The sequence below is a fragment of the Onychomys torridus genome, chromosome 7 (assembly GCF_903995425.1).
Source record: "Onychomys torridus chromosome 7, mOncTor1.1, whole genome shotgun sequence".
Taxonomy (NCBI): Eukaryota; Metazoa; Chordata; class Mammalia; order Rodentia; family Cricetidae; genus Onychomys; species Onychomys torridus.
In genome coordinates this window covers 115,243,340-115,256,920 of record NC_050449.1, presented here as the reverse complement: position 1 = coordinate 115,256,920, position 13,581 = coordinate 115,243,340, and the positions used below count along the sequence as shown (strand labels likewise).

At 41.7% G+C, this 13,581-nt stretch overlaps 1 protein-coding gene across 1 annotated transcript in view; it reads right to left on the bottom strand.

Annotated features, from left to right (window-relative positions):
* Positions 1–13,581, bottom strand: part of Topaz1 (testis and ovary specific PAZ domain containing 1) — a 56,981-nt gene that overhangs the window by 24,487 nt on the left and 18,913 nt on the right. Inside the window, exons 5-9 of the mRNA XM_036193042.1 lie at positions 13,291–13,355; positions 8,080–8,219; positions 4,587–4,672; positions 3,537–3,662; positions 1,608–1,671 (exon numbers count right to left, since the gene is read on the bottom strand). Of these exons, the coding sequence (XP_036048935.1) occupies positions 1,608–1,671; positions 3,537–3,662; positions 4,587–4,672; positions 8,080–8,219; positions 13,291–13,355 (481 nt within the window). The remainder of the gene's footprint in view (positions 1–1,607; positions 1,672–3,536; positions 3,663–4,586; positions 4,673–8,079; positions 8,220–13,290; positions 13,356–13,581) is intronic.

Sequence of the window (13,581 nt, the reverse complement as noted above, 5' to 3'; positions counted from 1 at the left end):
TGTTTTCCTCATGGCCACTGATGCTTACATAGTTTTTTACATCTGAGGAGTTTCCCATAGTTCCCACCATGTCCTTTGTGGTTATATATTGTGTACCCCAATAAAGCCAGCAGATCAGAGGACAAAGTCAGCCACTAGATTAGACATAGAAGCCAGACAGTGATGGCACACACCCTTAATCCTGTAACTTGGGAGGCAGAGATCCTTTTGGATCTCTATGAGTTCAAGCTACACTGGAAACAGAGCCAGGCAGTGGTGGCACACACCTTTAATCCCAGTACTGGGAAGCACAAACATGCCTTTAATCTCAGGAAGTGAGAGCAGGGCAGAGAAAGGTATATAAGGCATGAGAAAACAGGAACTCACTCTAAAGAGACTGAGGATTTTGTAGAGGTAAGAACTAGTGGCTGGTTGTTCTGCTTCTCTGATCTTTCAATCTTTCAGCTTCTACCCTGATATCTGGTCTGGTTTTTTTTTCTTTTGTTTTTGTTTTTTTAATTAAAAGACCATCTAAGATTCAAACAACATCCTTCTCTTTTCACAGGCTTTAGAATTGTTTCTGAAACTTGGAAACTCACCTACATTTAATCCCATCTAACTTCTTGGCTGTCACAGTCCCTGGATCATAAGTACATCCCCATATTGGATCCTATTGCCTCTAACTAACCAACTTCTTTATTAGACATGAGGGCCCTGGATGTTTACAGAGGAATGAGACCAAAGACAATGAATATGGAGTTGTAATGCTCTATTACTACTATGCTGCGGGGCTTTAGTGGCTGTGTCAGGGAACAAATGGATATAAACTTTGGTTCTTATCCTGTTAGGGCTCATAATCCAGCACTGTGAGGAGATGGAGGTGAGGAATAGGGTGAAGCTATGGACTCAGACAAGGGCTAACAGAGAAGGCAATCCTCTTGGTAAGGATAGGACCTTGAAGGCTACCCAGCTATTTGTCATGGGAAGAGAAATGATGGGAGAGTACCCTAGACAGATAGCATGGTGCCAGCAGGAAGGAGGCATGGCACAGGCCTCATGATGGAGCTGTACAGAACTTGACAGGATGCTGCCCTGGCAATGAGGGGAAATGTGAAGAAAAAAAAAAAGAATAAAGAGGGAAGATTCAGGATCTAAAGGAGCCTTGCTTGCATAGAGAGCTAATGGCTGATGAGCAAGATGCTTTCTCTTTTACATATGTAAATGAAATTTCTAAGTCAAGAAATGTTAGTACATAAGGGTGTTACACTGTTAGTCAGACATAGATTTTATTTTTAATAATTCTAATGCCAATAGAGCCGATCTTAGGCAAGACATTCAGTTTTCATACTTAGTTTGAAAATAAATTTTAAGTTTATTTTTTAATTAAAAATTATTGTGTATGTATATGCATGATGCATCTGTGTGGGTGTGAGTGTGGAAGGTAGAGGACAACTCCGTGGATTTGGCTCCTTCCACACTTCGGTGGGATACAGGGATCAAACTCAGGCTGCTAGGTTTTCACAGCAAGCACATTTACCTTTCTGGACTAACTTTAACACTTGCTGACACACAGCACATGTGTGAAGCCACTTCCAGGAATCTGTAACTATCATTCAGTTATTCCATACCTGCTCGCTGTAGTAAACGCTGCTCATTGAGATTCGTGTATTTCTTAAAAACATCCATGCAGATCTACAAAAGTCATAAAACATTAAATCACCTTTATATGTTTTATAAGAAAACAAAAAGTTATGAGTATAGAGCTTAAAATAAAAGTTAATATTCTGAGGTTGGGAATTTAGCTCAGTGGTAGAGTGCTTGCCTAGTAAGCGCAAGGCCCTGGGTTCGGTCCTCATCTACACACACACACACACACACACACACACACACACACAGACACACAAAAGTTAATATTCAAGTTAATTCACAGGCTTGAAATGTATACTAGACTGATCCTTCTGCCTCTACCTCCCAAGTTCTGGAATTTTAGGTGTGTACCACCATGTCTGGCTAAATGGTCACCATGACTGTGACGACACCAAGAGCTGGCAAGGGTGGAATGCAGCCAGAATGCTCTGACGCTGTTTTGAGTGTGACCTGGAATAGCCACTTCAGAACTTTTCCACAGTGTCCACAAGGACTGAACATATGCAGTCCCTGTGGCCTATAACCACGTTTGCCAGGAGACAAAAAAGAATGTCAAGAGTATCACTGTTGTGTTATCCAAACAGGGAAACAATGTAAATGTCCATCAACTTAATGTTCACTAATAGTTAATTTTGATAAACTTGTCCTGCAGGGAGAAGGGGCTAGCTAAAGAAACCCACCCTGACCTAGAGCCCAGAGCCAGTGAAAGAAACATTTTATCCCCAAACCCAGAACCAAAGTAACATGCCCTGACTCTGAAACCAGTACCAAAGAAACACACTTTGTCCCTAGAATCAGAGCCAGTGAAAGAAATATGCCCTGGTCTTAGAATTAGAACCAAAAAGTTAAGAAAGGCCAGTGAAAGAAACAGTTTGGTTCTGAAATCAGGGCCATCTCTGCCCCTGACCAACAAAACTAACCAATTTCTGAGCAGAAAAAAACTAACCAATCCCTGGACAGAAAATCTCCCTGGAGAAACTCTGCACCCAAGAGATCCTATATAAACCACCCCACCTGTTCAGCTGGTGGCTATTCTTTCCCACCCTGGCAGAGGCAGCCACTCTCCTGGACTCCTCCTTCCCAAATAAATCTTTCTCAAAAGAGTGTGTGAAGATCCTTATTCACTGGCACAAAGAAGAAGAACCTTGCTAAGATGTCCCTTAGGGGATTGAGCAGAAAAAACTTTGCAGAGATGTTCCTTAGGGGACAGAGCACAGTGAAGCAGGAAAAGTAACTCTTTGCCTGAGCGGGAGGAGATTGCTACATTTCTGCAGGGTTTTCACTTTAGCAGAGTGAAGCAAAAGCAGCAACATCTTGGGCCAGAGAAGAAGCCAAGCTCTGCTGGGAAGCCCCCTAGAGTGGGGGTTGAGTAAATCTCAGCTGTGGTGGCTCTCCAGGAGAGGAGCAGGACTGCTATATCCTGTGGGGAGACCATCCCCCACTACACCCCAACTCCAGGTATTGCCTGACTTCCCCAAACAGCCAGGGTACCTTTTCCGCCAGAGCTGAGCTGTCCCACTGCAGCTCCAGCCCCCAGAGCTCCTCATGGTGTCACCTGACTCCCTGAACAGTCAGGATACCTTTCCCCCAGAGTTATATGTAACAGCTGTTTACATGTAGAATAGAATATTAACTATTACACAGTAAGGAGAAAGAAACATTAACAACTAGATGTCAAAAATATTAAGCCAAAGTGGGTAAACCAGGTGCTATGGTATGCACTTTTAGTCTGGGCTTCTTGGGAGGTTGAGGCACCAGAGATTTGAGATCAGCCTGAGAAACACAGCAAGACTTTGTATAGACTTACATATACAATTCATATAAAGCATAAACTTTGTGCTATCAGAGCATTATGAAAATCAAATGAAATGCATGTAATAAGACCATCTCCACCTCACACAGGGCTTTACCTTTTCATCTCCCTGCTCAGGCACATGGACAAATTTGCATTGTGCTCTCTCACAGCCACGTAATGTATTAAAATGAAATTTGCAGTATCTATAGGGTATCACCAACCCTAAGGGCTTCTGGAACACCTAGAAGATTAGAAAAAACCTTTTCCATGTTAATCATAAAACATAGTCAAGTAAGGACACGTCTGAGTATTCCAATGCTTTAACATAATAACTAGTTCAGAATGATTTACCCGTGACTTTTATCAACTTTTCATATAAAAGACTCTTCTTTTTTTTTTTTCCTTGAGTCAGGGTCTCACTATGTAGCCTTGGCTGGCCTGGAACTCACTGTGTAGACCAGGTTGGCCTTGAACTCACAGAGATCTTCCTGCCTCTGCCTCCAGAGTGCCAGGATTAAAGTTATGCACTACCATTCCTGGCTTGCTTCACATTTTTAAAGACTTGTTTTTAGGACAATTTTAGGCTCACAGCAAAACTTACTGGGAATCACAGAAGCGTCTGTCTTGTGGATCCCTGCCCACTCATCTTTCTTTAAGAGCTTACACAGGGTCCCCTCTTTCATGCTCTCACCTCCTCTTTCACAGAATGCTAGCTATACCACAGAACATATTCTAGCTACACCACAGAACACATTCTAGCTATACCACAGAACACATTCTAGCTATACCACAGAACACATTCTAGCTATACCATAGAACACATTGCATTTCAGATGTGTTTATTAGAAACAAAACTCTCCTTGGTTCTTCTGACTAACAAGAGGAGAGAAATGATAACCTGAACTTTATACAGCAGACATCTCCACAGCTGACACCTGCTCCTTCTCTGACCTCTCAGCTTCAAAGACTCCTTTTCATATGCTTCAAGCCTGTCACTGGTGAACGTCCTCTAAGTCAGTGTTTACTCTCTACTGCTTATTCCTAATCCCCACACAAAATCCGTGTGTTTGCAATTGTTTAAAAGGGACTGGGTCCTTCTGCTTGTATTTTCCTAAGTATGGTTTATAATTTACAAGATTCTTATATTTTAGGAGAGGGGACTTACCCCCATATTTTTTTCTCTTTTAAATATTTCACATGTTTCAGGATTCTTCAGCTGTAGGACAGAATGTCTTGCTGGAAATCTGAAATCTAGAAGTAGAAGAGCATTACAAACAAGCAGTGATCACGGACTTTTGTTTTGTTTTGTTTTTTGGTTTTTTGAGACAGGGTTTCTCTGTGTAGCTTTGTGCCTTTCCTGGAACTTACTCTGTAGCCCAGGCTGGCCTCAAACTCACAGAGATCCACCTGCTTCTGCCTCCTGAGTGCTGGGATTAAAGGCGTGCGCTGCCACCACTGCCCAGCTGAACACTGACTTCTGAACAGTGGCAGTCACTCCTGTCTGCTTTAGTTTTCACTCTGGCATACTCTTTATTCTTTGAAAATTAAAAAAAATATATATTTTTATGTGTATAGGCAATTTACAAATGTCTGTGCATCACCTGCAATGTCTGCTGCCCTTATAGGCCAAAAGAGGGTGTTTGTGGTGGTTTGAATAAGAATAGCTCAGAGAGGCTCAGTTCATATATTTGAATGCTTAGTTATTAAGGAGTGGCACTCTTTGAGAAGGACTAGAAAATGTGGCCTTGTAGGAGAAAATGTGTTACAGAGGGTGGGCTCTGAGGTTTCAAAAGCCCATGTCAGGTACAGTTCTTTCTCTTTCTGTTGCCTGCAGATCGGGATGTAGAACTCTCAGCTACTTCTCCAGCACCATGTCTGCCTGCATGCCACCATGCTCATAATGATAATGGACTAATTAATGTAAGCAAGCCCCCATTAAATGCTTTCTTTTGTAAGAGTTGTTTTGTTCATGGTGTCTCTTCATAGCAATAGAACACTGACTAAGACAGTGTTGGATCCCATGGGGATGGAGTTAAAGACAGTTGTGAACTGACGTGTGGGCACTGGGAATCACACCCACGTCCTCTGTGAGAACAACCAGTGTTTTTAACCATGAGTCATCTCTCTGACTTCCTCTTTTATCTTTTTGTTCCCTACATTTGTGTGTGTGTGTGTGTGTGTGTGTGTGTGTGTGCATGGATCACATACACACTTGGGCATACAGCACATGTGCAGGTTTGGAGGTAAGAGTATAACTTGGAGAAGTCACTTCTTTCATTCCACCATGTTTCAGGGATCAAACTCAGGTGGTCAGGCTTGGTGGGAAGTGCCTTTGCTAGCTGAGCTACCACACACACCCTGCTATGGCACATTTATACTCAATTTAGACTTGTATTGCCATGTATATTACTGTGACTTACATCTGTATGTACTATATATACTGAATGACTTACGTCTTGTGTTCCCTGAACCACTTCTAGACCTGAACTTAAAGTTTAAAGTTAACTATAGCTGCAGATAATTTTCTTAAGACATAAGTATTCTTGAGCCCCAATCCAGTAAAACACCTCACCCAAACCTTTCTTAAGGAAGAATACTGACAAATCTATACTAGGAACTTGGCTGGGTCTTTGACAGATTCATAGCCTGAACCCCTAATCCTCAATGATGCCAGGGGCCCTATAAGCATACACACCAAAGAATGCACTCTCTTTATATACTCAGAGAAAGAGATACATGAACTCAGTAAGAGGGTGGCCTTTTGAGACATAAACAAGATCCTCAGAAACCCAACCTGCTAGAATCTTGGTTCCGGACTCCAGAATCATCAGGAATAAATCTCTATTTGGGCCCCCTAGTCTGTGGTACTTTGTTACAGTACCTATGCTCACAAACATAAGGACCTGATAGCCAGATATGTGATCTTGGTCTAGCCTGATCCAGCTTGGTCTACAATTTTTTTTTCTTTTAAGATTTATTATGTATACAGCATGTATGACTGCAGGCCAGAAGAGAACACCAGATCTCATTACAGATGGTTGTGAGCCACCATGTGGTTGCTGGGAATTGAAATCAGGACCTCTGGAAGAACAGTCATTAATTAAGAAGAGTCTTAATCTCTGAGCCATCTCTCCAGCTCCAACACTGCACTTTTTTAATGGTGTCTTCTAAAAATTTAGTTTCATTATTTTTAATTGTGTACATTGTGTGTATGTCTGTGTATGTGTGTGTGTGTGTCTGCATTTGCATATAAATGCAGTGCCTGCAGAGGCCAGAGATGTTGGATACTCTGGAGCTGGAGTTACAGACAATTGTGAGCTGCTTGTCATGGGTGCTGAGAACTGAACTCAGGTCCTCTGAAAGAATAGCAAGTGATCTTAAATGTGAAATCATCTCGGTAGGCCTAATGGTGTCTTTTAAAACAAGAACTAGGACATTTAAAAACACAGTTTTCTAAAGGCAATTTTTATGTAGTATGGTGTGTGTGTGTGTGTGTGTATGCTTGCCTCAGCATGTTCAAGGTGGTCAGTTAACACCGGGTATCTTCTTTATCAGTCTCTACCACATCTACCACATTTTTCTTTGTTGCTGATTTTTGAGCCACCACTTTACCATGTATCCCTTGCTGTCCTGGAACTCACTCTGTAGACCAGGCTGACCTCAAACTCACAGAGATCCCCCTGCCTCTTCCTCTGGAGTGATGGAACTAGCATGCCCAGCTTCTAATTCATGTTTTTGTTTTTTCTTTTAATTTAATTTTATGTATATGAATGTTTTGACTGAAAGTCTGTGTGTGTGCCATTTGTGTGCCTGATGTCTGAGAAAGTCAGAAGAGGGCTTCAGGTACTCAGGAACTGGAGATACAGATGGTTGTGAACTACCATGTGGATGCCGAGAATTGAACCCAGGTCTTCTGCAAAAGCAACAAGTATTCTTAACTGCTGAGACATCTCTCTATCCCCCACTTCATGTTTTTGAGACAGGGTCTCTCTATTATATAGTTCTGGCTATTTTGGAACTTGCTTTGTAGACCAAGCTGGATCAGGCTAGACCAAGATCATAGAGATCCATTTACCGCTGCCTCCCAAGTGCTGGAATTAAAGGCACATGCCACCATATCTGGCTATCAGGTCCTTATGTTTGTGAGGCAAGCATTTACCCAATAAGCCACCTCCTCAGCACAAATATTTTTATTTCAATTGTTCATATTTTACCTCTGTAGCATCTGGATATAATCTGGAACAGGCTGAAAGTATGCTGCCTATGATTTACAGCAACTTACATTATGAAAGTTAGGAGGCTTTGAAATAAAACCCACAACTGCTGTGTGCTTGCTGCAATGGCCTACAATACCAGGTAGGATGAAGGGAGTACTGGGAAAGCTCAGAAGGGTGAGATGTGTGCTATACAAAGTAACTTGAGTTTCTAAACTCATTCTTCAACAGAGCTAATTTGTTTAGAGAATTATGAATTATGAAAGATAACACAAATCCATATATAACACATATACAAGTATAATTAAATAAAATATGAATATTTTAGGTTTTTTACACAATATCACTGTCACATAAACTCAGGTATTTTTATTTTAGTAGCAATGACTTCTGTGAAATTCTTATATTACTTCAAACTGACAAGAATAAGAAAACAAGTATTACCATTCATCCAGGGAATTGGTACTGCATCTTCTTGATGACTGCTTAGATTCAAAGGAAGCACTGATGAGCAGAGAGGTTTGGGGTCCAGTGTTGCTAACTGACATTCATTAATCACAGCCTCTGCATCTTTAGAGTCTTTGCTGTATGAACAGAAAATCAGCGCATTGAAAAAATATTCTAGCAATGAGAATCAAGTAAGCAGAACTATAACCTATGTTATAACTGCTATGCATGTGCCATGTACCATTCTATACACTATAAATTGTGATTTTGCAATATTTCTAATGGGGTGCTCCTGTCTTCCTTAAATTTTATTTTACTTGGGTTGGGGATTTAGCTCAGTGGTAGAGCGCTTGCCTAGCAAGTACAAGGCTCTGGGTTCGGTCCTCAGTGCTGGCAAAAAAAAAAAAAAAGGTTGATGGTGTTTTTGGGAGGGGTGCATATGCCATAGCGAGTGTGTGGCAGTCAGAGGATAACTCTGTGAAGCTTGGTCTCTTCTTCCACCTTTATGTGGATTTTGGACACTAAACTTCGGTCATCAGGCTTGTATAGCAAGTGCTTTTACCTGCTGACCCATCTTGCCAGCCCAAGGTCCTGTCTTCTTAATATAAGAACAATAACTATGAAATGGTTGAGGTAGGGACAGGAATAGTGTATTATGGATTGAATGTGAAATGTTCTCCATGGGCTCATTTGTCTGAACACTTGGTTCCCAGCTGATGAATCTATGAAACCTCTAGGAGGTAGGGGCTAGTAGGAGAGAAATGAGTGGCTATGGGGCAGGTTTTGAAGGCTACAAGCCTGAGTTTCTGCTTCTGGATCCACTGGGATGTGACGAATCCCTGCTATCATCTATTTGCCAAGAACTGTGCCATGTTTTCTCTACCATGAAACATCCTCTCATACCATGAGCCAAACCAAATCCTTTTTCCCTTATGTTGCTTCTGACAGACATTTTGTCACAGCAACAAATGCAATGAATAAAGGGTGATGTGGTTATGACCACAGCAATCCCGATGTAGGAGGGAGGAAGCAGGAAGATCATGATTTTGAGGGCAGTGTGGACTATAAGCAAGATCTTATCTCAAAAGCAAAAAACAAAAAGCCAACCCCCAAAATGCACACAAAAACCACTATAGCAAACCCCAAAACCACAACCACCGCCACCACCACTGCCACCACCACCACCACAACAATAACAACAAAAAACCAAACTTTTTTGAGATGGCACGTCACTATCCTGTTCTTGAACTATGCTAGCCTTGAACTCCCAGGTCAAGTCACCTTCCTATCTCAGCTTCCTGAGCATGGGAACTACAGGAATATACCACTGGGCTTAACTGGAAATATTTTTATCATACCTAATGAAAGGTTCAAGGAACATAAAGTATGTATTCTAAACAAGAAAAGGTATCTACTTACTCTCCTGACCACAGAATGAAGCCAGTGCATCACAGGACAATTCACTCATCCAGTCTCACACTTCACGGTTCAGTCACCCAGGATAAACCATAATGCTAAAATACTAATGGAAAACTCCAAGAACAATTTTTAACTTTTAAACTGCATCCTGTTCTATAGATTAGGACGGTATCTGGATAATCCTGCTTCATACTGCATGGGAAGTGAACTATTCTCCTGCCAATATAGCCAAGAACTGGTCAGTCATTTACCCATGTTAGTACAATTAACTGTCATTGTATTATACTGCTTATATTCAAGGAACAGGAACCCTTCAGTAACAGCCTAACCCTATATTACTCTGGCCACTTTTGTTTTACATTATCTCCTCATGTAGGCAGTTTGTCTTCTTGCATCATTACGAGATGTAACAGAACAAGCCAGTATCAGAATTCATACAGCATAGTTCTTTACTGTTGATCTCTTACTGCACCCAAGTTATGGAATGTATGTGTAGGAAAAAGCCATAGGGTCTGTACTATATGAATTTACAGACATCTGCAGGGTCTGAGAACTAGCTTCTGTGGATAAAAATCTTCTGGATAAGTATTTATATATGATTTATATAATACATCTATACATGTTTGAGAGTATTCCCTGGGCAGAACCATACAAATATTACCAGGTTGATGATATAAACAACTTTAACTGCACTTTAGTATAACTTCATAACAAATTTGATTAAAATATTAGTATGGAAGCTACTTATATAGAAAAATAACTCAAGGATGTCTAAAAGGCACAAATTAATTGATTTTTACAGAGAAAAGAACCAATATTTAGATACTATCATCTTTTAACCTTGAAAACAATTATAACCTTTTTCACTGGATTTACTTGGGGGGCGGTGGTGGTGTGGCAGAAGAGAGGAACCAGTAAGAAGCAGAGAATTAATGAATTTCTAACAGCTGAAATTTAGTAGCATAAGGAGAATTTAAAAATTAAAGAAAGATAATCACTTTTTCTCCTTGATTTGGGATATCACTGATATTCAACATTCTTCCCTAATAAAATGAACAAAAGCAGCAGCAGAAAGATGGATGATGGCTGTTGAAGTACAGTCTTTCTGACTGCAGTAACACTACCTCACAGTAAAGAAAACTCAGCGTTCAGTGTCTGTTCTGTTGAAGGTCTGCAATGGCCACTGTGGTGGTTTGATTGAAAATGGCCCCCATAGGCTTGCAGGGAGTGGCACTATTGGGAGGTGTGGCCTTATTGGAGCAAGTGTGTCACTAGGGTGGGCTTTGAGGTTTCAGAATCTCAAGCCAGGCCCAGTGGCTTATGTGCTTTTCCTGTTACCTGGCAATCCAGATGTAGAGCCCTCGGCTCCTTCTCCAGCACCATATCTGACTGTGCACTGCCATGCTTCCTGCCATGATGATAATGAACTAAACCTTTGAACCTGTAGGCCAGCCCCAATTAAATGTTTTCCTTTATAAGAAGTGGTGTGGTCTGCTGGGCAGTGGTGGTGCATGCCTTTAATCCTAGCACTTGGGGGCAGAGGTAGGTGGACCTCTATGAGTTCAAGACCAGCCTGGCTTACAGTGTGATTTCCAGGACAGCCAGGCCTACACAGTGAAACCCTGTCTTGAAACCCCTGGTTCCCCTCCCCCAAACTGCCATGGTCATAGTGTCTCATTACAACAATAGAAACCTTAACTAAGACAGCCATGAAGCATGCTGGGCTTCCATGTGATCTAACTCCCCTGCTCTGCTCTTAACAGTAGTTCTCAACCTTGAGCTTCCATCAGGGTGAATTCTTATTGAACACAGACTGATGATGAGTCCTAGCCCCAGAGTTCCTGGTTCAGTTAGCCTGGGTAGGACCCTACAACTGCATTTCTGACAAGTTCTCATGTGCTATTGCTATTCTAAGGATCCATACATGAACATCTTAGCCTGAACATAAATGGACTAGAATGTAACAGGAATCTTAATAGATCTTACTAATAAAATCAAACCCGAGGCCAGTTATTGGGGTGAACGCTGGAAGATCAGAGAAGCAGAACAAGCCACAGCTACCTCACCTCGCCAGTTCATCAGCTGGTCTTGTTTCCTCAGACTGCAAGCTTCTGAATCCTCATCCAAATGGGTCTCAGCTGAACTGTGCTGCCCCAAAGCCTTAAAGCTTAACCAGCCAAATGCTTCTAGTTTCTGGTCTTCACACCTTATATATCTTTTTACTTTCTGCCGTCACTCCCTGGGATTAACGGCTGGATTTCTGGGATTAAAGGCATGTGTCACCATGCCTAGCTGTTTCTAAAGTGGCCTTGAACTCAGAGATCGGCTAGCTCTGCCTCCCAAGTGCTGGGATTAAAGGCGTGCACCACCACCACCCAACTTCTGCTATGGCTTGCTCTGACCCATTTTTCTAGCCACCATTTTTGGCTTTGTTCTAGCGGCTGTCTGTTTTCTGACCCCAGATAAATTTATTAGGGTGCACAATATTGTGGGGAACACAATACCACCACACTAGAACACATTTACCTTCTGACTTGGGTGTGCCTTGTCACAACAGCTAAATGCATGTGGAAGATGGTTTAGATGATGCACCAATGGGGCAGTTTGCACGTGATGGCAAACGCATTCTCTTAGTACAAGTCATTGCATCCACATGCAATACTTGTTGAAGATGTAGTTTATTTTTTATGGAGTCATACAGCTTTATCTGTTGAATTTATCACTATTTTTTAAATATTTCATTTTTAATCGTGCGTGTGCGTGCAGGTGTCCTCAAAAGGCAGGAGAGGGCATCATTATCCCTTAGAGCTGAAGTTACACAGATCGTTGTAAGCCACTATGGTGGTTTGAAAGAAAATGGCCCCCAAAGGGGAGTGGCACTATTAGGAGGTGCAGTCTTGTTGGAGGAAGTGTGTCATTGTGGGGTCAGGCTTTGAGGTCTCTTTTGCTCAAGCTTCCCTCAGTGTGACTGTCAGTTGACTTCCTGTTGCCTGCAAGATGTAGCGCTCTCAGCTCCAGCACCATGTCTGCCTGCATGACACCATGCACTTTGTCATGATAATGATGATGTCATGATGATAATGATGGACTGAACCTCTGAAACTGTAAGTGATCCATCCCAATTAAATGTTTCCTTTATAAGAGTTGTTATGGTCATGATGACTCTTCACAACATTGAAAACCTTAACTAAGACAGCCATCCAATGTGGGTGTTAGAAACTGATCTTGGATTCTTTTATAACAGCAGCCACACCAGAGCCACTTCTCCAACACCTATCACTGTTTCTAATGGCTCAAAAACTTGCTGCCAGGGGCTGGGGGATTGCTCAGAAGGTGAAGAACTTTCTGTGCAAGCATGGGAACTGGAGTACATAAATGCTGGGTAAAAGTGTAAAAACAGGCTGGGAGGTGGGGACAGGGAATCACCAGAGCAAGCTAGCTAGCCAGACAAATCTTATCAGAGATCCTTGAGTTCAAGGGAGAGACCCCACCTCTCTATATAAGGTATAAAAGTATTGAGGAAGATATCCAACATCAACTTCTGGTCCACACATGCACACACACGCATGCAAACTCACACACATGTGCAGCTACACATATGCAAACATGTAAACACACACACCCATACAAAGAAGAATAAGAATAACCCCATTTTACTACCAGCTTTAAAGTAACTTAAATTACCTTTACATCTGGGAACAACTGGTGCACTAATTAAACTATATCCATGTGCATAGCTTATGGGATACTAGCCAATGACATCAACAGATTTATAATTGCATTACAGACCTTTTGCAAACTTCCTGAGTATTCTCTTGCTCTTCTTTAACACTTGCCTTGTCTGAACTGTTGCACTGTGAAGAGATTATAGTTAAAGAAGTAGTCGTGAGTATTTCTGTGATACATTTAAACCATGAGGCCTGCCATGGTTATTAGAACGGTGTGGGATATCATTTAACTATTAGATGGCCTGAAGACAGTTTTACTTTATATAATTTAAAATGCTCAACAATGACTTAAAACTTTCTCTGGCTGCTGGTCATGCTGGCACCAACTATATTCCCCCAGTGGAGGCAAGAG